The sequence below is a fragment of the Herpailurus yagouaroundi genome, unplaced genomic scaffold (genome assembly GCF_014898765.1).
Source record: "Herpailurus yagouaroundi ecotype Mexico unplaced genomic scaffold, PumYag 247, whole genome shotgun sequence".
Classification (NCBI taxonomy): Eukaryota; Metazoa; Chordata; class Mammalia; order Carnivora; family Felidae; genus Herpailurus; species Herpailurus yagouaroundi.
The window spans coordinates 733301-759030 of NW_024412464.1; the positions used below are offsets into that span (position 1 = coordinate 733301).

Sequence of the window (25730 nt, forward strand, 5' to 3'; positions counted from 1 at the left end):
CAAGGCGGCTGCGCGCCTGCGCGAGGGCGGGCGGCGGGCGCGCGCGCGCGCGGCGGGGGCGGGCTTTACTGAGCGCCTAGCTGCAGTCGCCGAGCCGGACGTGTCCGCGAAGATGGCGGGCCGGGTGAGTGCCGGCCCCGGAGCTACGGCTCGAGGCGGGGGTGCCGGGCTCGCGGGTACTCCGAGGTCCAGCCGGCTCCGGGGGAGGGGGAGTGAGTCCGAGCGAATGGGGAATTGGAGGGGGCGGCAAGCCGGAGAAGGGCATGCGGGTGAGAAGGGGGAGCGGTGGCAGGGGATTAGCCCTCCTCGGAAACTCCATCCCTCTAAGGAAGCTCTAGGGGAGGTGACCCCCCTCACTACCCACCCCGGTCTCCTGGGTCTGCCTTAATTCTCCCTTCCCATCCCTTGGGGCTTGTTACCCGCGTCCCCCAAGGCAACCGCAGGGTTGTGGCCGTCCCAGCCCCGTCGGACCGGCTCTGGGGGTTTCTCCGCACCCCCTTGCGAGGGCTTATTAGGTGCAGCCGCTGAAATAACTGCGGGGGATCCGTCTGCTGCGTTGGGGCGAGGGCTTTGGGAAGGAACATTAGGGACCCATTTCTGCTTCAGAGTGAAAGGTCTTAGGAGAGGAGGAGGGGGTGCAAATGACTTTTAGTGTTAAACCCCAGCCATCTAGGGGACCTGTCACTGTCGGGTCAGGCAGGAATGTCTTTAGCTTGGAATAGGGATGCATTGGGGGTGTCGCGGCTTGTTTTTATGAATGACAGTCGCTTTGAATGCAGCAGAATATGTGGTAGTTTCAGGGTTTTAAATTTTACTTCCTCCTTGAGCCTCCTAAGATCGCGGTGTAGTATGGGTTTGGCAAGGGGAGGTAGGGCTGGTACTGTGCTGTACTGCAGAGTGCGTTGAGCTGAAAGCCCTCTGAGGGATGGATCCTGCCCAGAGATGACACTGGTCATCAACCTGGGGACATTAACTGCGTCACTGGGGATAAGGATGTGCTTGACTGATTTATTTATACCGGAATATTTGAACAAGTTTGCATAGATTTATGCATGCATACAAATGTCCAATCTAAAAAGAATTGTAAATCGTAAGATTATGGAGTGAGAAGAGACCTTAAAGGTCATTTAATTTGACCTCTTCCTCTTCCTCTTCCTTTTTCCCATAGTCTCTCCTTTTATCTATCCACCCGTGCTTCAGATTCTCTTTTCCCACCTAAGACACCCCACTCCTGTGTATTCACCTGTTCCCTCTTAACATGCTTAAGCTTCTCCCATCTTAAGAGAAACCCTCCCTTCACCCCCACAGCTGTCCCGTTGTCTCTTCCCACTTTTCAGCCAGAAATTTTGATAGAGTTGTGTACATTTATTGTCTCCCATTTGTTTACCACTTTCTTACCCCTCAGCCCGCCCACTGCAGTCTGATTTCTGGCCCTATCATTCTACTGAAATGTGTCCCTAAACTTAATTGACATTTTCAGTTCTTTGACTTGCTGTCTCCACAGCATTTGCCATCGTTGACCATTGCCTCCATGGAAAACACTCTTCCCATGGCTTCTGTGCAGCCTTGCTCCGGTTTTTACTCAGACCTCTCTTTTGCAGACTCACCCTCCTCTACCCTGTTATTCAATGCAGATATTCCTCAAGGCTGTCTTTTCACTCCGTTTTCTCTTCAGGCATTCTCTTCACCTACCCTTCTATGCCCACGATGCTCAGTATTTTACTCCCAGTCCAGACTTATCCTTTAAGTTCCAGATCAATATGCCGGACTGCCTATTTAAAACCAAGGCATCTCAAAGTCTACTGTTCAAATCTAAACCCACCTAATTAGTACTTTCTCTGTTTTCTATTTCAGTGAATGGCACCACCTACCGTGCACTTACATAAGCTGGAAACCAGGGTGGGGTGGGGTGGTGATGGTGGCGGTCATGGTCATCCTTCATACCGCCTCTCTCCCCCCACATCGTCTGCCCCGCTGTAAAATTCATCACTGAGTTCTGTTCTGCGCCCCCCGCGCCCCCCACCCCAGCCCCTTACAAAAAAGGGTATTATTAGGGCCAAAGAATCTGTCTTGGGCATTGCTGCTTTAAACTGTACCCAAAGAAGCCACTGGAATGGTCATGTGGGTTCCATCATTTTAACATATCCTAAAAATCTCTTCAATCTGTCCACCTCTCTACATCTTCATTTCCACCTCATTTCCCCAAACTACCATCATTTGTGGTCTGGACTACTTTGGAAAGCTCGCTAGAGGTCTCTTTACAACATTTTCCACATTGATTATTTCCTCCCGTGCCTGTTGCTACTTAAACCCCTACCTCAGTAGCATCGAGTTACTTTTGGGAGAACATCAAATCCGAACTGGGCCTTTAAGGCCCTTTGTGGTTCCACTCCTGCTTCTCTGTATTCATTCTCTTACTCTCTCTGCTCAGGTTATATAAGAATTCAGTTCCTTGAACTTTAGTAGTTTTTCTTACCACAAGGTCTTTGCATGTGCTGTTTCCTTTCGTTGTAATGTTCTGTTCCCAACCATTTACCTCCTACTCATAGATCACTCATGTACTCGAGAGAAGCGTGTTCTGATCCCACACAAGTCAGGATCCTTTGTTACATGACTTTGAACAACTGTATGCCTTTCGTTAGAGATTTAACGGTGATTTACAATTTTTTTAATGTTTATTTATTTTTTGAGAGAGAGAGAGAGAGACAGAGCACAAGCGGGGAAGGGACAGAGACAGGGAGATGCATAATCTGAAGCAGGCTGCCAGCTCCGAGCTGTCAGCACAGAGCCCGATGCAAGGCTGAAACCCATGAAACCGTGATACCGTGACCTGAGCTGAAGTCAGACGCTTAACCTACTGAGCCATCCAGTCGCCCCAGCTGTTTGTCATTTTAAATATGTTGATGTGATTATTTGCCTTTACTGTTTATCTTCCATGAAAGAAGAGGCCATGTTAGTTTTTTACCATCATCATCTGTGCTTTGCACACTGCCTGCGACCTAGGAGCTCAATACATTTTTGTTTATTTATTTTTTAATTTATTTTTTAATGTTTATTTATTACTGAGAGAGAGAGACAGCATGAGCATAGGCGGGGTAGAGAGAGGGGGAGACACAGAATCAGAAGCAGACTCCAGGCTCTGAGCTGTTAGCACAGGGCCTGACGCGGGGCTCGAACCCACAAACCATGAGATCATGACCTGAGCCACAGTCAGAGGCTTAACCGACTGAGCCACCTAGGCACCCCACATTTTTGTTTAAATTGAGCCTAGGGGTGCCAGGTGGCTCAGTCGGTTAAGGCTCTGACTTCGGCTCAGGTCATGATCTCATGGTTTCTGAGTCCGAGCCCCGCGTCGGGCTCTGCTGACAGCTCAGAGCCAGGAGCCTGCTTCAGATTCTGTGTCTCTTCTCTCTGTCCCTACCCCGCTCACTCTCTGTCTCATAAATAATTGTTAAAAAAAAAAAAAAAATTAAAACGAGTCTCATCTAGCCTGGGTGGCTCAGTCGGGTAAGTGTCTGAACTCTTGGTTTCGGCTCTGATCCTGAGCCAAAACTCACAGTTAGTGAATTCGAGCCCCCTGTCGAGCTCCACGCTGACAGCAGCGATCCTGCTTGGGATTCTCTCTCCCTCTTTCTCTGGCGCTTCCTGCCACCCCCTGCACACGTGCACTCTCCCCCCCCCAATAAATAAATAAATTTAGAATGAATTTAACCTAATCTGTGTGTGAATACTCTGCCAATAGAGAGTGCAGACCATTAAAGCTAGCCCATTTTAGTGTCATGTTAGGCCTTTTTTGTATGGAGTTCCATGTAATTTTTAGATAGATATGATTTCTACTCTTTAGAGCCACATAGAACTAAAGAAAACAGTTTCTTTTCCATGTGACAGCTCCTCTGATATTTTAAGACAGGTTACAAATTCTCTCAGGTTTTCTCTTTTGCAAATTAAACATCTCGAATTCCTCAAATATTCTGTATTCCAGACCCTTCATCATTTGGGTTACCTTCCTTTGGAAATGCTGTTTTACCAATGTTTCTTCTAAAATGTGCCCCAACTAGAACACAATGATTAGTGAAGAATATGCTGAACTCTTATTCTCTTGAGCTGGACACTAGTGTTATTAATACAGGATAAAATTGCGTTCACTTTTTCTTTTTTTTTAATGTCTATTTATTTTTCAGAGAGAGACAGAGCATGTGTGGGTGAGGGGCAGAGAGACAGGGAGAGAGAGAATCTGAAGCAGGTTCCAGGCTTTGAGCTGTCAGCATAGAGCCCGATGCGGGGCTCAAGCTCACGAACCACAAGATCATGACCTGAGCCAAAGTTGGACGCTTAACCAACTGAGCCACCCAGGCACCCTGTATTAGCTTTTTTCTGCAGTAAATCACACTCTTGGCTTATAATGAGCTTGCAGTCAGTTAAAACTCTCATGAGCCTGGAGCCTGCTTCGGATTCTTTGTCTCCCTCTCTCTCTGCCCCTCCCCCGTGCATGCTGTCTTTCTTTCAAGGATAAATGAACGTTAAAAAAAATTTTTTTTAAATTGGCTCTCCCATCCCCTTGTAGGTATTGTGCAGTTGGTTTATCGAACCGCAGTATAAAACCTTACATTTATCCCCTTTACAATTCAGTTTTTTGGAGGGTCAGGGCCTACCTATTACTTGTTCAGGGTCTTGATTCTGCGATTCTTTTATGCAACACAGCTCTGTCTGCCAATTTTGTTTTCACGTGTAGGTTTTAAAATCATGACTTCTGTGTCTACAGTCAAGTCATTATTAAAAAGGAGAATGAGGTGGGTCAGAAATAGCCCGTGAGCATGCTGTTAGAGACCTTCCTCTAGGCTGATGCAGATCAAGATACCTTGGGTGCTATCACTTAAATACAAACCTATCTCATTTACTTCTGACAAAACCACCTGCAAGCTAGGTAGTATTAATATTGTTTCACTCAGAGAGAGGCTCAGTAATTTGCCATCTTCACAAGAAGCAGGGTCAAGGTATGAATTCAGCTCTGTTTGTTACTATTACCTGCTTCACCAACTTAGTTGTAATGGTATAGGGAAGAGTAGATTCACCTTAGCTAGAACTTTTGGAGGTTGCTGCCAAAGTTTGATTTTCAAAAACTACCTTCTGTCTTTTGGAAAATCTGATTGGCCTGTCTATCTTTGGCCCCTCTCGGTCTTCTATCTTGTGATAATCATAATTTCCTAGTAACTATTGATGTTTAGCAAATAGAGTTAGCCTTGTTGTAATACTTTTTAAATGGGTTCTGAATTTCCTTTTTAGGGGGGAAAAGCTATTTTGAATTATTGCTTTTGGTTAGTTTAATTTTGACATTCTGATATTTTGTAGATGGTATTTATATTCACTTTGTAATTGAAGGTGGTTTTTGGTTTTTTTTTTCCCCCCTGTTGTATCACTGATTGTTGCTGTTGGTAGCTTTAGTAACCTGTATATCTTGTCCTCTGCTGTTTTGGCCATAAAAGGGCAGCATCGTGTTTAATTTATCCGGGAAATTGGCTTAACAATGAAATGTGTGATGCTATTCAGTATATAGCATTTAGGTCATCAGAAATTGACTAATCCTAAAATATCTTGAAGCTCCTAATCTGAAAAGCAAAGAACCTTGGGGCACCTGGCTGGCTAATTCAGTGGAGTGTGTGACTCTTGATCTCAGGGTTGTAAGTTCAAACCTCAGGTTGGGTGTAGAGATTGCTTAAAAAAATAAAAATTTTGAAAGGCAAAGAACCTAAAAGAAAAATTTTAACTTTTTTTTTTTTTAGTATATTTACTGTATGAAAAAAATATGGAATTGTAAGTTGGATACATTTTATAATAAATGATGAATTGATTTAAACTTGCTTGGTTTCCTTTGGCCTTTCAAAACGATTCAATTAGGTAGTAACTATTCTTGGCTGTTTTACATTTTTGCTGGTAATAAAGCAGATTCTACAGTTCCAATTCTTAATACTTACGTTGAACGCAGACTCTTATTTATAAATGAACTCCACAGACAGACGGCTACCGCTGCCCCAGGCCTCCACACTGTCTGTCAGAACTCTTATGCTACAGCTTCTTTGGAACCGTGGAATCAGAAGTAGAGGAAAGAAAGAATCTGAAATACAGCCTTACTTGCTTGGGAGAGCTGACTCTGAGTAGGGAGAGGCACCTTAGTAAAGTTGCTCCAGTGGTGTGGCCTTCTGGGCCTCTTATACCATCAGCACCACCTGGTTACTGAAAAGAAAAATAGAAGGGCTTATCACGTCGCCCGGACTTTTTGTACTCTGTCTTTTAAAATTGCCAGAAATCTCACTTGCCAGAGGTTCCATAGTTTCTTTCTGAAAATACGCCTACATTAATGCAAATAAATCCAATGGATCACTTCATGAATTCTTACACCTAGTTGAGGTAATTTGTAGTGAAGAAATAGGAGTAGGGTGATGTTAAATAGGAATCTAAGGGAGAGAACTGTCTTAGGAGTTGAAAGAGGTGTAGAAAGATGTTAGAGGTAAAATTTACCTAATATCGGTTTTCATGAGGGCAGGCTAGTGTATTTAGTATCAGTTACTACAGTGATGAAACTTTTGTAGCCTAGTCTAGAAATGTAGCCATTTGTAACCTTTTGTGAGTGAACAACATCTTTTTGTAAATTGGGGATAGTTTATGTGCAATACCACAAGTCAAAACAAGTAATACAGAATGTTTTGTAGTCTTGTTTCCTAAATCAAAGTCATGGTATCTAAAGTGTATCAACTTTGTGCAGCCTTACATGCAGTAGTTATTGTTTTTGTATGTTACTTTACTGGAGATTTTTTTTTCAATGTTTATTTATTTTTGGGACAGAGAGAGACAGAGCATGAACGGGGGAGGGGCAGAGAGAGAGGGAGACACAGAATCGGAAACAGGCTCCCGGCTCTGAGCCATCAGCCCAGAGCCTGACGCGGGGCTCAAACTCACGGACCACGAGATCGTGACCTGGCTGAAGTCGGACGCTTAACCGACTGCGCCACCCAGGCACCCCAACTGGAGATTTTTTAAAGTATCTTCAAATGCTGTAGATTTTAGAAAACAAAAAGGAAGTCTTTATAGCACTATTAAATACCTTTTTGAAACCAGAGGAATTTATGCTTAAAATGGGTGGATTTTTTTCAAGTATTTAAATGAAGGTTCAGAGGCATAAGGTGAGAGTATATTATTGTGGTGTTGAAAATTCTTGAATTGGCAGAACAGTGAACCCTTAGAAACTTCTGCATTGGCCATGCACTAGACACTTGCTATAATGCAGTTCTTAAGGATCTGTACTCTGGGTATTGTATCTCAGGTAAAAATCTCTCTCTCTCTCTGAGGCTTTTTACTTATTTTTTTTAAAGATTTATTTCTTTAATGTCTACACCCAATGTGGGGCTTGAATTCACAACCCCGAGATCAAGAGTCACTTATTCTATTGACTGAGCCAGTCACGCATACCAGTAAAAATCTCTTTATGAAATTCTTTTTCATACTTTAATATTAATACCCTTGAATGGGCTCTGAGGTCTTCATTATACTACCTTCAATTTCCTAGTGATTTAATCTTATAATTTCCAACTTTTATGGTGGAAACTAAATATTCCCTTCATGACTATAACTGTTTCTAGAAGTTCTATGCACTCAAACGAGTATAATTTATATACATTTTAAGAGATTTCAAGCATGCTGAAAAATAACATATATATCCATATGCTCACCTTCCAGATTTAAGTGGTAACATATTGTGATATTTGTTTCAGAACTTGAATTTTTAGAAATAAAACATTGCAGATCGAATTGAATCCCTTTTGATTCTCCTTTGGATTCCACTACCCTTTTCCAGAAATAACCACTCTCCTAAAGTTGGTATAGATCCTTTCTGTGCACATTTATGTATGTTTGTGCCCATAAGTAATATATTTTGTGTGTTTTAATCTGTGTGTATGGTGTCATACTGTATCTTTCCTTCTGCAACCTGCATTTTTAAAATTTAAAATGGCATTTGAAATTTAGTCATGTTGGTATATAGAGAGCCAGTTAATTCTGTTTACTACGTAGTATTCTATTTTGTGAATATACCAAAATTATCTGTTTTATTATCTGAGGATAATTTAAGTGGCTTCTAATTTTTTTTTTTCTGGAGTGCACACTCTTTTATATGTCTCCTTACATACATATGTAAGAACTTCTTTAGGATATATGTCTAGAGACATGGACATTGCTACGTAGAATTGCTGGGTGATGAGTTACCTTTGTCTTTACCTGGTTATACCAGTTTGCAGTCTTGCCAGCATTATACGAGTGCCTGTTACTCATGTCCTTTCCAGCACTTAGTATTGCAGACATTTTAGCTTTTACAATATGATGGATGTAAACAATCTTATTTACATTTTTTTCATAATGTCTCGTGAGATTGAGTAGTTTTCATATTGGTCATTGGGATTTCCTCTTTTGTGAATCACCTTTGCCCATTTTTACTGTTGGGCCATTAGCAATTTTTAAAAAATCGATTTGTAGAGTTTTCCTTTTGTAGGGACTAAATTATGCTTTGGAATCTAATTCTTTCTTTTTTTTTTTTTTAACGTTTATTTATTTTTGAGAGACAGCAGGGGAGGGGCAGAGAGAGAGGGAGACACAGAATCTGAAGCAGTCTCCAGGCTCTGAGCTGTCAGCACAGAGCCTGTCATGGGGCTTGAACTCACGAACTGTGAGATCATGACCTGGGCCGAAGTCAGAGGCTTAACTGACTGTGAGCCACCCAGGTGCCCCTCTTTTTTTTTTTTTTTTTTTTTTTTAATGTTCATTTATTTTTGAGAGAGAGAGAGAGCATGTGAGCTTGCATGAGTGGGGGAGGGGCAGAGAGAGAGGGAGACAGGATCCCAAGCAGGCTTTGTGCTGACAGTAGAGAACCTGACGTAGGGTAGGGGTGGGGGTCTGGAACCCAGGAACCCGGAGATCATGACTTCAGCAGAAGTCAGAACCTTAACTGAGTCACCCAGGCACTCCTGGAATTTATTTAGTTGCAAATAGCTTCTCCCAGACAGTAGTGATCTTTTCCCGGTTATAGAGTTTGTTTGTTTGTTTATTATGTACATATGTTTATTTTGAGAGAGAGGGAGAGAGCTAGCACAAGTGGGGGAGGGCCAGAGAGAGATGGAGAGAGAATCCCAAACAGGCTCCTGATGTGGTATTGATCTCACAACCATGAGATCACAACCTGAGCTGATATCAAGAGTCAGTCAGCTTTACCAACCAGGGCACCCAGGCGCCCCACAGAGTTTTACATTTAAATTTTTATTATAGCCAGCAAGGGTGCCTGGGTGGCTCAGTCGGTTAAGTGTCTGAGTTCAACTCAGGTCACAATCTCATGTTTTGTGGGTTTGACCCTGGCATCAGACTCTCAGCTGTCAGCATGGAGCCCACTCAGATTCTCTGTCTCCCTCTCTCTCTGCCACTACCCAGCTCGCTCTCTCTGTCTCTCAAAAACAAATTTCATTAGAGCTAGCTATAAATACCTACTTTTTTTTTTTTACCTTTATGATTATTACGTTTGTGTGTTTTAAAAGAAATCTTTACCTACCTTGAATATTTTCTTCTAAATGGTTTAACATTTGCGTTTTACATTTTGGTATTTAATTCATCTGGAATTTATTTTTGTGTTTGCTGTGAATTGGGAAGCTAATTTTATCTTTTCTGTATGTGTAGTCAGTTATCTTAATATCATTATTGAGTCCACCCTTTTTTTCACTGATTTTTACTGCTCTCTGTGTTTTATGTCCACTCTAAGTATGGAATCTATTTTGGTTCATATTCTGTTTGCCTATATGTGCACCAGTTTCAGTGTTTCAATTAAAATAGCTTTAATATTATATTAAATATATCAGGTTATATGTTTTATTATAAATATATTATTTAATATTATATATATTATACAATAGCTTTAGAATTATTCTTGCTATATGCTAAAATTATTCTTGCCCCCTCTTTATTTTTCTTTATTTGGCATTTCTTGGCCCGTTTCCATATGATAATAATCTTTCCTCTTTTAAAAAATATCATTTTCGGGGCGCCTGGGTGGCGCAGTCGGTTAAGCGTCCGACTTCAGCCAGGTCACGATCTCGCGGTCCCTGAGTTCGAGCCCCGCGTCGGGCTCTGGGCTGATGGCTCAGAGCCTGGAGCCTGTTTCCGATTCTATGTCTCCCTCTCTCGCTGCCCCTCCCCCGTTCATGCTCTGTCTCTCTCTGTCCCAAAAATAAAAATAAAAAACGTTGAAAAAAAAATCATTTTCTTTAAATTTAAAATTTATTTTTATTGTTATTGATTTTGACCTACTTTTTTTTCTTATATTTTACAAGGGTAGATACAAAGACCACTTCAACAAAATTCAGCTGAATTGCTCAAGGAAGCTGATTTTCTTTCCTTCCTTCCTTCCTTCCTTCCTTCCTTCCTTCCTTCCTTCCTTTCTTTTCTTTTCTTTCTTGGACATGAAGCCAAAAAGTACTAACACATTGTGCTCTATAGATTTAATACCAAATGAATTAGCATCAGCTGTTTATGAGTAATGCAGGGTATTTTGGTCCTTTGCTAAATTCAGAATGAAGTGCTAAAGTTCTTACGTGTTTTGCACTAACCATATAGATCTTTGGTAATGGAGAAAATGGGAAAATTATTAAAGTAAGAAATAAGTTGTCATTTTTGAAATCCAACATTCACTAATAAAGAGTATTTTGCTGGTGGATTTTTAAATATTGTGAAGTGTTTTTAGTGTTATATGCATATGAACAAACATTTTCTTGGTTGACAAGCGATGACAATAGCAATTATCACTGATTCTGGGTCTTCCAAAGAACATCAGTGTCGGAGAATTAAAAACATTTAGTTATCCTAGTTACTTTTTCCCTAGAGAATATTACTGACAACATTTTGTGAGATGATAAAAGACTTGAACAGAGCTTCGTGTGGAGGTATTACTGAATGATTGTTGAGTGAATGGATGAACATTTATTTCAAAGTACTTAAATAAATTGCCATTTTGGACAATGTAGTTTGAATTCTAATTTTATATTCTCTGCCAGACTATCAGATCATTAAAAATGTGGCATAGATCAAACTTTAAACAGTTGCTGGACTTTATGCTAGTCTTTTTTCTCCATGCACTGATATTGAGTCTGGTTACTGATTTTTGTATATAAAGCCTTCCAGTCAATTTACTACTTATCAAGCATCAAAAAAATTTTAATTGTACTTATCAAGTTAAATGATGAAATGGCCCAAGAGCATTATTGAAGCCTCTTTTTCATATTTTCTCTTCTATTGTAGGAAGATACGAACCTGTCAGTATTTCTGTTTTTACGAACTTCATTTCTCCTTATTTAATACAGTGATTCTCAAAGTGGAATCTGCAGACCAGCTAATCAGTATCATCGGAGAACTTGTCAGAAATGTATATTCTCAGGCCCAACCCCAGACTGAAAGTTAGAAACTGCTGGGTGGGGGCCCTGCAATCTCCTTTAACACATTCTTCAAGTGATTCTGATGTATGCCAAAGTTATGAACCATGGACTTGGGGGCGCCTGGGTGGCTCAGTCAGTTGAGTATCTGACTTCTGTTCAGGTCATGATCTCACGTTTCGGGAGTTCAAGCCCCACCTTGGGCTTGGTGCTGTCAACACAGAGCCTGCTTTTTTGATCTTCTGTTCCCCTCTCTCTGCCCCTCCCCAGCTTGCACTCTCTCTCTCTCAAAAGTAAATAATAAAAATTATTTTTTCTTATTAAGTATTAAAAAAATAAAAGTCACTGCTTCATTGTTAATTGAGCATCTACACACAGCAAAGTGTCTGGGATGTTATAGATATTTATTAAAATATTCGTTCCATTGAACAAAAACTAGGTTGTAATTTTTGCTTTCTAACAGCCAAGTTTTTACTCAATTATTTGTAAATAATAAAAATATAAATAATATGAATATATTGTGCTTATATTTATTATCAAGCTGATTTTATTAAATGAGGAACTTCTTCATATTATAAGCACATACATCATGAATTATTAACGTTATGTTTAATTGTAATGACTCAGATTAACATCAGCAATTTAGATAAATACAGTGTGGACTTATAGATGTAAGTCACTAGATTTTGTAGCTTTGAAGATGTGAAGTTTATTAGACCTATCTAAATGTCCTTTTAGGTGCCACACGGTTTGTTTTTTTCTTTATTGTCATTTTTTTCCTGAACAGCTAGAATCATGGCTAAGTTTTTCCACCAAATCTTGTGTTCTTTTCTTTGTACCATGCTGCCTCTTGCTTCTTGCCTGTCTTACATCTCTGCTTTCTGCTTTTCTGAATGCCCTGTGTTGTGCTAAGGGAAGAGTCCATAGGTAAGAGACTTAGGGGTTGAGACTGGGGGGAGGCTTTAGGCCTTCTAGTTTTGTTCTGATTCCTTCTCCAGATTCTTCTCTTCCTCTTCATTCTTCAAAAGGATGTAGGTGCTAAACTTTCATCAGGATGTTGGGAATTAAAAAAAAAAACTTCACATTGTTTTTATTTCTTTCACATTTAGAGATAACTCTTTAGAGTAAGAGCACTAAGTTACTGAATAAGTGTATCTTAAACTAAATGGTATTTTACAGTTTTGAAAACACCTTCACAGATCTTGTTAGATTCTCAGAGCAACCTTGAGCTGGCACTCTGTAAGTTCAGTTCAACAAGCCAAATTCAACTAACAGAATAATTCACAGCTAACATTGTGCTTACTGGTGAACACTGAAAGCTTTCCCTTTTAGGATCAGGACCAAGATAAGGATGTGTACGCTTGCCACTTATATTCAGCACTATATTGGAGGTTCTAGGTAGGCAGTTAAACAAGAAAAAGAAAAAAAAAGAATGGAAAGGAAGAAGAAAAATTATCTATTTGCAAATGACATGATCTTATATATAGAAAATCCTAAAGGATTTATAAAAAATAAATCCAGCAACATAGCAGGATACAAGATCAATCTACAAAATCAGTTGCATTTCTGTATACTAGCAATGAACAATCTGAAAATGAAATTGAGAAAACAGTTTCATTTACAATAGCATCAAAAAGAATATAATACTTATGAATACTTATGAATAAATTTAATCAAATAAGTACAAGACTTGTACACTAAAAACTCAAACATGTTGAAAGAAATTAAAAATCTAAGTAAATGGAAAGACATCTTGTGTTCATGGATTAGAAAACTTAATATTATTAATATTGAAATACTCTCAAAATTCATCTATAAATTCAGTGCAATCTCTATCAAAATTCCAGCTGCCTTTTTTCCAGAAATGGATAAGCTGGTCCTAAAATTCTTATGGAGATGCAAAGCCATTTTAACCACAACAATTTTGAAAATGAAAAACAAAATTAGAGGACACACACCTGTTTTCAAAACTTATTACAAAGCTACAGTAATCAAGATGATGTGACAGTGGTAAAAGGATACTCATATAAACCAATGAAATAGAATGGAGAATCCAGAAATAAACACATAAATTCATGGTGAATTGATTTTCAAAAAGAGGGCCAAGACCATTCAATGGGGAAAGAATAGTCTTTTTTTTTTTTAGCAAATGTTGCTGGGACAACTGGCTACCTACATGCAAAAGAATGAATTTGGATCCCTACCTGACACTACATACAAAAATTAACTCAGAATGGATCAAAGATGTAATAAATCTATACAATTCTTAGAAGGAAACGTTGGTAAAAATCTACATGACTTTGGGTTAAACAGCGATTTTTTTAGATATGACAAAAGCACAAAACATAGATAATTTGTACTTTATCAAAATTCAAAACTCTTATGCATCAAAGAACACTATCAAGAAAGTGAAAAGACAGCCCATAGAATGGGAGAGAATGTTTGCAGATCCTATCTGATAAGGGTCTAGGATCCAGAATATATAAAGAACTCTTACAATTCAACAATAAAAAGACAATATAAAATGGGCAAAGGGGAAAAAAAAAAGTGGGCAAAGGAGTTGAATAGGCATCTCTCCTAAAAAGATATGCAAATGACCAATAAGTACATGAAGAGATGCTCAACATCATAGTCATTAGGGAAATGCAAATTAAAACCACAATAAGATACCAGTTCACACTATAGGTTGGCTATAGTAAAAAAAAAAACAAAACGTGTGGGTGCTCATGCAGAGAAATTGGAACCCTTATCCACTGCTGGTAGGAATTTTTTAAATGCTGTAGCCATTGTGGTAAATAGTTTGGCAGTTCTTCAAAAAGTTAAACATGGGGCGCCTGGGTGGCGCAGTCGGTTAAGCGTCCGACTTCAGCCAGGTCACGATCTCGCGGTCCGTGAGTTCGAGCCCCGCATCAGGCTCTGGGCTAATGGCTCGGAGCCTGGAGCCTGTTTCCGATTCTGTGTCTCCCTCTCTCTCTGCCCCTCCCCCGTTCATGCTCTGTCTCTCTCTGTCCCAGAAATAAATAAACGTTGAAAAAAAAAAAAAAAGTTAAACAGAATGACCCAGCAATGCTACTCCTAAGTATATAACCAAGTGAGTTGAAAATACATGTTTTTATATAAACTTGTTATGTGGATGTTCATAGCATTATTCATAATAGCCAAAAAGTGGAAATAACCCAATATCCATCTGCTGATGAATAAACAAATGTTCATACAATGGAATATAATCCAGTCATGTGCTGCAGCGTAGATGATCTTGAAAACACTATGCTAAATGAAAGAAGCCAGTCACACAAAGATGACAGATTGTATGATTTTATCTATATGAAATGTCCAGAATAGGCAAAACCACAGAGACAGTAAATTAGTGGTTATCAGAGGGTGAAGCGGGGGGGGGGGGGGCGGGGTTGGGGAGTAACTAATAGGCCTAGGGTTTCTTTTATGGAGTTTGGTGGAAATGTTCTGGAATTAGTGGTGATGATTGCACAGCATGGTGAATATACTAAAAAACACTGAAGTGTATGTTTTACATGATGAATTGTATGTTCTAGGAGATTGTCTTCGTCCATTTGTGTTGCTATAATAAAATGCCTGAGACTGAGTAACTTATAAACAACAGGAATTTATTTGTCAGAGTTGTGGAGGCTGGAAGTCTAAGATCGGGGTGCCAGCACGGTTGAGGTTACAGTGGAACGTTGTGATCCTTGAAAGTGATGAAATGGAACTATATTACTTGTTTGAATTAAATTGGAGGTACCTGTAGGATACAAATATGCAATCTTCAGGTTATTTACCTTAAAATTAGAATCATTTCTCTTAATGTGGTATTCAGAATGAACCATATTAAAAAAATCATTTAGAGAGAAGTTATTTTCTTCTGAGAAACAAAGTGGTAACTAGAGTGAGGCAAATACAGTTGACCTTCGAAGACCATGGGGGTTAGGGGCGTTGACTCCCCGTGCAGTTGAAATTCCACTTATAATTTTTGACTCCCCCAAATCTTTTTTTTTTTAATTTTTTTTCAACGTTTATTATTTTTGGGACAGAGAGAGACAGAGCATGAACGGGGGAGGGGCAGAGAGAGAGGGAGACACAGAATCGGAAACAGGCTCCAGGCTCTGAGCCATCAGCCCAGAGCCCGACGTGGGGCTCGAACTCACGGACCGCGAGATCGTGACCTGGCTGAAGTCGGACGCTTAACTGACTGCGCCACCCAGGCGCCCCATGACTCCCCCAAATCTTAATTACTAATAGTGTGTTGACAAGAAGTCTTATTGATGAACAGTTTAATACCACATTTTGTACGCCATATGTATTATAGACTGTATTCTTAACGATGAATTAACCTAGAGAAAGAATTAAAAAAAATTTTTTTAATGTTTGTTTATTTTTGGGGGGGGGGAGGAGCAGAGAGAAAGGGAGACAGAATCTGAAGCAAGCTCCAGGCTCCAAGCTGTCAGCACAGAGCCCAACACGGGGCTCAAACCCACGAACTGCAAGATCATGACCCGAGCCACAGTTGGATGCCTAACTTCCTGAGCCACCCAGGCACCCCAAGGTAGAGAAAAAAATGTTAGGAAAATCATAAGGGGGCACCTGGCTGGCTCAGTTGATAGAGCATGCGACTCTTGATCTCAGGGTTATGAGTTTGAACCCCATGTTGGGCATAAAGTTTAATTAATTACAAACATATATATATATATATACACACACATATACGTATATATACATATATATGTATATGTATATATATGTGTGTGTATATATACACATACATGAATCAAAAGGAAAATACATTTATAATGCTGTAATGTATTTACTAAAAAAAAAAAGCTGCATAGAAGTGGAGTTCAAATCCATGTAGTTCAAGGAATCAATTATAAAATTAAAAAATTTCCCTCCCTTTTTCTTGCTGTATTTTACTTGCCAGTTGTAGTTTAGATTGAATTTGTGAATGACCCATTGGGATTTTGCTTATAACTACATCACATTTATAGGTTAATTTGGAGGTCATGATATCCTTACAATATTGAGTCATTGCAGACGATAACAGCATTTATTTGGATATTCTCTTATGTATTTCCATTGGTTTTCTTCATGAAGATCTTATGTATTTTTGCTAAACTTTTTTCTAGTACTTTAAGCATTTTTTTGTTTCTGTTATAATTGGAACCTGTTGTCAACTTCCTATTTATAGCAGTTTTTGATTTTATGTATTTATCTGCTTGGATAGGCATTAATTTTCTTCAACTTTCTAGATACATTTCTCCAAAATGTTTTAAATTCAACAAATGTTTATTGAGTCCCTGTCATGTGCTAGATAATTGTTTCAGGTACTTCTCTAAATTTTTAGGTAATTTATTTTAAGGCATTGCTGAACTTTCCCAAATTATTGCAGCCTTGGACAGGAAATTATTTACTCACAGTGCTAAGGAGTCAGTTAAATGGCTATGATTTAGTGCTCATTTTGATGCTGTCATTGTTTAACCTGTCCAATATAAATAAATCTTTAACTCTTTATGTATTTATCAAATGGTTCTGAGTTTCAGACCACATTTTATAGCATCTTACTGAGTTTGCCAAAAGTACTTTTTCTTTATAAAAATCTTTGTCATACTGTTATCAGAGGAAATTAGCTTAAACAACATGATTTAATTATGAAGGAAAAAAAAAAACCACACACAAATGATGAGACAATGTCTTGTATGTTATGAATAATGACAGTGCTTTTTATTAGGCATGCCCTTGGACTGATTTTCCTAATGTGCATGGTCCTAACTGTAGAGAAGCAGACAGAGGTCTAAAGGGAAATGCAATCAATTAACTTTAAAACAAAATTTTATTTTGATTAGTAAAATGATATCTATATTTTAAAATTGGAAAATGTGGAAAAGATGGAGAGAAATGAAATCACCTGTAGTTTCATTATCCATTCACAATTGTTTTTTATATGTTGATGCGTTTTCAGTCAGTTGACTTGCTACAGTTAAAAAAAAAATCAAGCTGCAGGGGTGCCTGGGTGGCTCAGTTGGTTAAGCGTCCTATTCTTGGTTTCGGCTCAGGTCATGATGTTACGGTTCAGGGATTGGAGCCCTACATCGGGCTCTGAGCTGGCAGCACAGAGTCTGCTTGGTATTCTGTCTCTCAGCCCTGCCTGCACTTGTGCTGTCTCTGTCTTTCTCAAATAAGTAAAAAGAAATTAAAAAATCAAAGTGTAAGGTAAAACATATTTTTTCATATTCCTGTGATATAAAACCCTCTATATTATGAGGCTTTTGATGGTTATATGATATTTAATTAAGTGGGTATATTGTAGTTTGGGTAGCCTTTACTTAGAAATAGTATTTTTACATTGCTTCTAATTCATTACTGTTTTTTTTTTTAAGTTTGTTTATTTATTTTGAAAGGTAGCATGAGCTGGGGAGGGCCAGAGAGAGAGGGAGACACAGAATCCCAAGCAGGCTCCACACTGAGCCATCGCATGAGATCATGTCCTGAGCCGAAACCAAGTGTCACTTAACTGACTGAGCCATCCAGCTTCCCCTAATTCATCACTGTTAAAATAATGCTGTGGAGAACAATTTTGTACATAAAAACTTTCTATATTTAAAATATCCCTACAACAAGGGTTATTTATTGTAAAAACAGTTTAGAATTGGGGAAAGTGAAAGTGTTCCCCTTATTCTTTCCAGTTTCTACTCAGTAGTAACTACTGTTAACAATTTAGTGTGTATTTTATTTTTTTAAAAAAAGCTTACCCTACATACTGTTTTAAAAAAATTTAGCACTATATTGTGGACATTTTTCCCTTGTCAGTCCACACAGAAGTACCTTGACATTGCTGCATCCTTGAGATTCCTTTAACCACACTCCTACTTCTGGCATTTATTTGGAGTTAGGTGTCTGTGATTTTTTTTTTTCTATTTCTGAATATCTCTAGGATAGTTATAATAATAGCTAAGATTCAGTAAGTGTTTACTCCATGCAGTAGATGAGGATTATCTCATTTGATTCTCATTGTTATATTTGTGTGGGTGGGTGCATAGTTCCTATTTGGTCACTTTTCCATCCCAGCCCATAGGGAAGGTGGAACTTTAGTTCAAACTTCCTTGCCTCGGGGAAAAACATCCTTATTCTTCTCAGGAGGAAGAATTCCCCACCTGATGGCTGGTATGGGACATTTGTGCCAGAAGGAGGTGTGGGTTTTATCCTTCCTCTTTCACTTCCTATGCCCAGGTCTAGCAGGCCAGTACGAGCAGCACCCTTGGACTGGCCTTTTAAAGGTAGATTTGACCATTCTCTTAGTTCTCTATAATCCCTACATCTGGGTGGAGGACTGTCTGGGGAGTCTGTTCTACAGACCCAAGTATCTTTTCCTACCAGATAGCAGTATGGACATCTCAAGGTCTGGGTCTTTGTTATATGGATTTAGGGGCCCCATTTTGACTTTCTATCGAAAGTCATTTATCCTGTCTTTGCAATAGGAATTATTAGAGATTGTCCAGCCACTAAAAAATCAGAACATAATTTCTGAACTTTATTGAGGTATAACCTGTATACAGTAAAACACAATCAAGATAGAAAATACTTCTGTCATCTCAAAAAATTACTTCATGCTGCTTTGGTGTCCCTTTCACTCAGGCAACCACTAATTGATTTAAAAAAAATTTTTAAGTTTATTTCTTTATTTTGAGAGAGAGAATGCAAACAGGGGCAGGGGCGGAGAGGGAGAGGGAGAGAGAAAATCCCAAGCAGGCTCCTCACTGATGCAGGGCTTGATCTCACAAAGTGGTAAGATCATGACCTGAGCCGAAATCAAGAGTCGGACGCTTAACTGACTGAGCCACCCAGGAGCCCCTGATGGATCTTTTTTTGTTGTTGTTACTCTGGATTAATTTTGCCTTTTCTAGAATTTCATCCAAATATGAGATGAATTTTACATAATGTAGGATGAACTCTTATTTTGTGTCTGGCTTCTTTTATTCATCATTTTGTTTTTGAAGTTTACTCATGTTGTTGCATATGTACCTGTAGTTAGTTTCTTTTTAATTGCTAGGTAGTATTCCATTATATGGATATATCACAGTTTTTTTATCCATTCATGTGTTGGTAGGCATTTGTGTTATTTCCAATTTTTGGCTATTGTGAATAAAGCTGTGAATATCTGTGTATAAGTGTAGCTATGTTTTCTTTTTTCTTGACTAAAATCTAGGCACATACCTGCTGGGTCCCATTAATTTTATAAGAAACTATATTATGTCTTTGCCAGTATTTAATGTTGTCAGCCTTTTACCTTTTTCTTTGGTGTTTCCCAAAAAAGACCAAAATGGGAACTTACTTTTTTTCTTTTTCAGTATAAAGGGATGTCAGGAGGTTCATTTATGTGAATAGTTACTGGTCTGAAATGGATAAGGTAAAAGTATCCCTACAGGCTCTTTGAGAGATAACTATAGGACATACTAGTTTAATTGATTCCTACCCCATCACTTTCAGGCCCATGTGACTTCAAAATTTTAACAGAAATTATTATTATAGGAGTTGATAGCACGGAGTGAATCCATAGGCCTGAAGACAGGTATTACTGATGGCCTTTCTCACCTTATTCTAGACTAGCACTGTCCAATGAAACTTTCTGTGGTGATAGCTATGAGCCACATATGGCACTTGAAATGTGGTTAATGCAACTGAAGAACTGAATTTAAAAAAAAATTTTTTTTAAAAATATTTATTTATTATTTTGAGAGTGAGAGAGACAGAGTGCAAGTGGGGAAGGGGCAGAGAGCAAGGGAGACACAGAATCCGAAGCAGGCTCCAGGCTCCGAGCTGTCAGCACAGAGCCTGACATGGGGCTGGAACCCACACACTGCGAGATTATGACCTGAGCTAAGTCGGACGCCCAACCGACTGAGCCACTCAGGTGCCCCAAGAACTGAATTTTGAACTTTAATTAATTTTAATTTTGATAGCCATATTTGCCTAGTGGTGCTTTTTGGACAGTGCAGTTCTTAAAATGTTATTTTTCAGCAAAGGTCACTGACAAAAAATAATTGAGTAAGACTTGTCAGCTGAGCCCACTGGCTAAGTTCACATTTTCTGTCCTGCTTCCCTTTCCCGTGGGGGGATTCGTGTGTCTCTAGAGAGATGTAGCCAAGGCCTCGAGTACCACAAAGGAAGAACCAGCGGATTCAGGAGTGTTGCAGGTAGTTAGGGTAGGGGTGGTTATTTGGTAAGGAGTTCTTCTAGTTAGGTACTATGCTCTGTGTTTTTTTATGTTTATTTTACCCTCCTAAATTCTTTGGAAGACAATAAAGCCTATATTTGAGTAATCTAATTTAAAAAAAAATTTTTTTTTCAACGTTTATTTATTTTTGGGACAGAGAGAGACAGAGCATGAATGGGGGAGGGGCAGAGAGAGAGGGAGACACAGAATCGGAAACAGGCTCCAGGCTCTGAGCCATCAGCCCAGAGCCTGATGCGGGGCTCGAACTCACGGACCGCGAGATCGTGACCTGGCTGAAGTCGGACGCTTAACCGACTGCGCCACCCAGGCGCCCCGAGTAATCTAATTTTTGAAGTGGACCTTTGGACCAAAGTATGCTGTTTAAATTTGAAAACTGTATAATGTTGCAGAGAGGAGTCCTGATTAAATCCTCCCAGTTTTTTTTGATTAAGAGAAGTAAATTCTCTTTCTACACTTTAAAGGCTTTCAAGTAATGATATAATTACTTCTAAGGTTTCCATTAAGGATTTGAGATTTTTATTCTTTTGAGTAGCAGCGTTAATAATTTTTTTACATTTCAATTATTAGTGAAAGCATTTTACAGCCTTTAGATGGTTAAATGTAGTCACTCAGATAACTGAATCTATATAAAATTGCCTATCCGTGTAGTATTTTTCATTTCATAAGAGCTGCGCAGCTGTAGTGGCTGAGTTTTTATTTGTTTCCTAGAGGCAAGGTCAATGTTAGAAAAATTGTGGAATTTTCCCTTGGCATTACTGTGGTAAGTAAACAACTACTATTTATAGGAATTTATATTTTGATGAAAAATGAGGTACCCTGCTTGGCTTATCATAAAAACACAGATGCTTCTAGATTCCAGTAGGGAGGCCTTTTGCTCACAGCATCTGTTGTAGTTGGCCAGCCAGATGACTTCCACTGAGTTTTTCACTTTTTTTTTTTTCAAGGACACCACCTCTTTGACAGCTAAATACATTTACAAATGAAAAAGGTTAACTTAACGTTTTGTAAATTTATTATTACTGTGGCTATATCAGTTCTGTGCAATTTTGAGCTATTAGATAATTTAAATTAGATCACTTCCTAAATAACCTTGAAATATCCTTTGAATACATGTCCTTTGAACTGTTTATTCTGCAGTTAGGTAGATTTGTATTGATCTGTAAGTTCATTTATTCAGCAGGTGTTTGATGAGCACTCTACCAAGCCCTGTGCTAGCTCTGGGGAACCACAGATGTAAGCAGGATATAATCTGAGTCCTTGAGAAGCTTCTTCTCTTGTATGCAATGCAAACATGTAAACAGACCATGGAAATACAGTCAGATACTTTCATTTGAAGTTTATTATATCAGTCTAATGGGGAGGGGAAGGTGTCTAGGAAGGTCTTCTAGAAAAAGTAATTCTGAGCTGAGAATTATTGAAACAAACAGGAGTTTAGTTAGGCAAGAGGCTCGGCATTAGGGGAGAGAGAAGAATATAAAAGGAAGAAGCTTATAGGTGAGAGAGACCCTAGGATGGGTGGGAAACTAAAAAAGTTTGGTACGCTTTTGTCAGATATCTGGTCACACTGACTATGGGCAAAAATACAGTCTCATTCATAAAGCAAAGTTATGACCCAGGCTTTATTCTCTCATGTTCTAAATATTAATGATTTCCAAATATTTTATGAATCCCATAAGAAAAACATCTTTGGTCATGTATCTGCAATATATTTACATATTTATTTATAAATGATATACTCAGAGTTTATATACATGGTAAAGTATATACGAAAAGATAAAAAGGAGGAACTAAAGGTGAAAAATATTCTTTATTTTATTAAAAAATACAGAAAACCAATTGCTGCTTCATTGTTCTTTAATATCTTGGCTTGATATCTTATGATACACCTATTCAGAGGTCTGTTTCTAACTGCAGTTGAATTTGATACGTGAATTATCTGTAGATCCTTCTGGTGCACGTAGCCCACTTTAGGGACCACTGCTCTAAACGATTGGGATAAGTGTACTGAAACTAGCCTTTTAGTTAAAATAGAAGCAAAGCAAAAGGTAGTTTATTTTGCCCTATACATTTTTATTTGAGAGACAAATTTAAGAAGAATCAGCTTTGGCTTGAGGTTTGAAGAATGAGCACTTGAGTCATAAACTATGTGTCATGACTAAAAGGGTCATATTTCACTAACTAGGAAATCCAAGAGAATGGCGGAAGAGTTATTGGTTAAGTACATTGTGTGAAGGAATGTTTTGCTAGTAGCTGTTAATCAAAAATATTACTTGCTGTTTTGAAAAAATATGCCTTTCAGTTATCTTTGTTGGGAGATATTTAGAAGATGGTTTTTCTTAATCCATAGGAGATGTGGTCCATGCCACTTGGGATCTCTTATAAAAAGATACTCTTTTGGGGCGCCTGGGTGGCTCAGTCGGCTAAGCGTCCGACTTCGGCTCAGGTCATGATCTCGCGGTTCGTGAGTTCGAGCCCCGCGTCGGGCTCTGTGCTGACAGCTCAGAGCCTGGAGCCTGTTTCAGATTCTGTGTCTCCCTCTCTCTCTCTGACCCTCCCCTGTTCATGCTCTGTCTCTCTCTCTCTCAAAAATAAATAAATGTTAAAAAAAAAAAAAGATACTCTTTCATTATACACTTGATTAAACGTACTGAACTTACTTAATTGCATTTGAATCACTCAAAATTCTTTTCATCAGAAGAGTTGGAAAACCAAATCAAAAGAGCTTGAGTAAAAAAAAAAGTATTTGTTGGTACATAACCAACATAACCAATGCAGTACTGGTCTCAAGAGCTTTAACTTGGTTGTCAGATCTGTGTTTCAAAGTGTCTATTTGTTTCTTTGTCTCTGTTATCTTTGCTTTCTCTGTAACAGTTTTACTGTCTTTTAGAGCAGAAATCTGACCACCGTGCAGTGGTGAGGCAGGGAGAGTGTCCTTCTAGCACATGTCTAGAAATCCTATGAATGGGATAGGACTCTATGTGATTGCAAGTGTGCTGTGATTGGCAGGCCCACAAAAGCCTATATGGAAGGGGGAAGGAACAGTTTCCCAAAGGAAGGGTTTGCTGTGATCACAGAGGAAGGAATGCAGGGAGTCAATAACAATAGGTATTTACTAAAGGTGATGAGGAATAGAGGACAGGAGGCATAAATTATTCTTTAAGGTTATAAAAGATGACTTAATTTTCTTTTCCTAATCATTGCTTTTTGTAGAGTATGCAAGCTGCAAGATGTCCTACAGATGAATTATCTTTAACCAACTGTGCAGTTGTGAATGAAAAGGATTTCCAGCCTGGCCAGTGAGTATCTAACTTTGTTTTTTTCCAACCTGCCAAGTGGTATTTTGGAAACTTTTAGAGAGCACTTGTGTTTTAGGAAACTCGAAAATAATTTTTTTATTCCTCTTGCTAAGTTGGAAAATGGAAAAGATGAGAGTTATGCATTTTAGTCTTTTTTTTTTTTTTAACATTTATTCATTTCTTTTTTTGAGAGAGAGCGCACACGTGAGCGAGCAGGGAAGGGGCAAAAAGAGAGACACACACACTCTGAGCTGTCAGCACAGAGCCCGATGCGGGGCTCAAACTTGCAAACTGTGAGATCATGACCTGAGCTGAAGTCGGCTGCTTAAACAACTGAGCCACCCAGGCACCCCTGTATTTTAGTCTTTACTGTGTTAAACTTTGATTAATATGTTTTTAAAATCATACATAGCTTTTTATATGTAGCTTTTATTTTTATTAACTTTGTTAGCAGAACTAAACATACTAGTTGTATGAATCATATATAGCATAGTCTTTAGGTTTTTGGCTCTGCAGTCAGATTGTCTGAGTTTGGATGCTCAGCCAGTTGCAAACTGGGTGACCCTGGATAACTTATTTATCATTTCTGGGCCTCTGTGTCCTAATCTGTGAAATGGAGATGATGATAGTATCTTCCTCAGGGCAGTTGTGAAGATTGACTTATATAGATAAAGCGTTTAGAATAGTGCTTAGCAGGGGCGCCTGGGTGGCGCAGTCGGTTAAGCGTCCGACTTCAGCCAGGTCACGATCTCGCGGTCTGTGAGTTCGAGCCCCGCGTCGGGCTCTGGGCGGATGGCTCAGAGCCTGGAGCCTGTTTCCGATTCTGTGTCTCCCTCTCTCTCTGCCCCTCCCCCGTTCATGCTCTGTCTCTCTCTGTCCCAAAAATAAATAAAAAACGTTGAAAAAAAAATTTAGAATAGTGCTTAGCACATTAATAAACCTCCATAACTGTCAGCTCTTTTGATAATTATTACTGTGATGATCTAAGAAATGAACATTGGAAGATGCACAACAAAGTATTTTTAAGTATTTTTTATAAGTATTTTTTTGTTGTCATTTATCTTAACTAATTCGCATCATCCACTGCCAGGACTTCTAAAAACTCTGCTACCAAGTTCAGTGCCATCCATATGCTGCTGAGGCTGATAGAGGTATGGAGGTAAAGGATGCCTACCAGAAGGCAGACTGGGGAAATAAGGAACAAGAAGGCAGGATTTTAACTGAGCCCTTTTTTTTAAAGCTATCTATAAAATACATGAGTTTTACAAAGTTAGAATTGCCAGTTATCTGTAGTTTTCAGTTTCAGAGTAAGGGGCTGAATGATTGCAGTAATATTGTTTCTTGCCCTAAAAATTCTATGATGCCAAGTTGAGCACAGAACTTTCTCTGTATAAACTGGGGTATAGATAATCAGTGTGAGAATTTGTTTATAGACTTTTCTTACATATGTCAAATGTTCGCTGTACTCGTGATGGAGCTTACTTGAAATACAGCACATATAAAGAACTTGTGTTCTAGTGTATAGAAACACTAACCATTAATATTTAGAAAGTCATAGCATTCTAAAAGATGATTTTTAAAAATTTTTTTTTCAACGTTTATTTATTTTTGGGACAGAGAGAGACAGAGGATGAACGGGGGAGGGGCAGAGAGAGAGGGAGACACAGAATCGGAAACAGGCTCCAGGCTCTGAGCCATCAGCCCAGAGCCCGACGCGGGGCTCGAACTCACGGACCG

The 25730-nt window shown here is 39.0% G+C and overlaps 1 protein-coding gene across 1 annotated transcript in view; it reads left to right on the forward strand.

Annotated features, from left to right (window-relative positions):
- The first annotated feature begins 25 nt into the window (after positions 1-25).
- The window catches only part of NSF (N-ethylmaleimide sensitive factor, vesicle fusing ATPase), a 150849-nt gene continuing 125144 nt past the window's right edge, over positions 26-25730 (forward strand). The window contains exons 1-2 of the mRNA XM_040460080.1: positions 26-124; positions 23908-23993. Of these exons, the coding sequence (XP_040316014.1) occupies positions 113-124; positions 23908-23993 (98 nt within the window). The 5' untranslated portion in view covers positions 26-112. The remainder of the gene's footprint in view (positions 125-23907; positions 23994-25730) is intronic.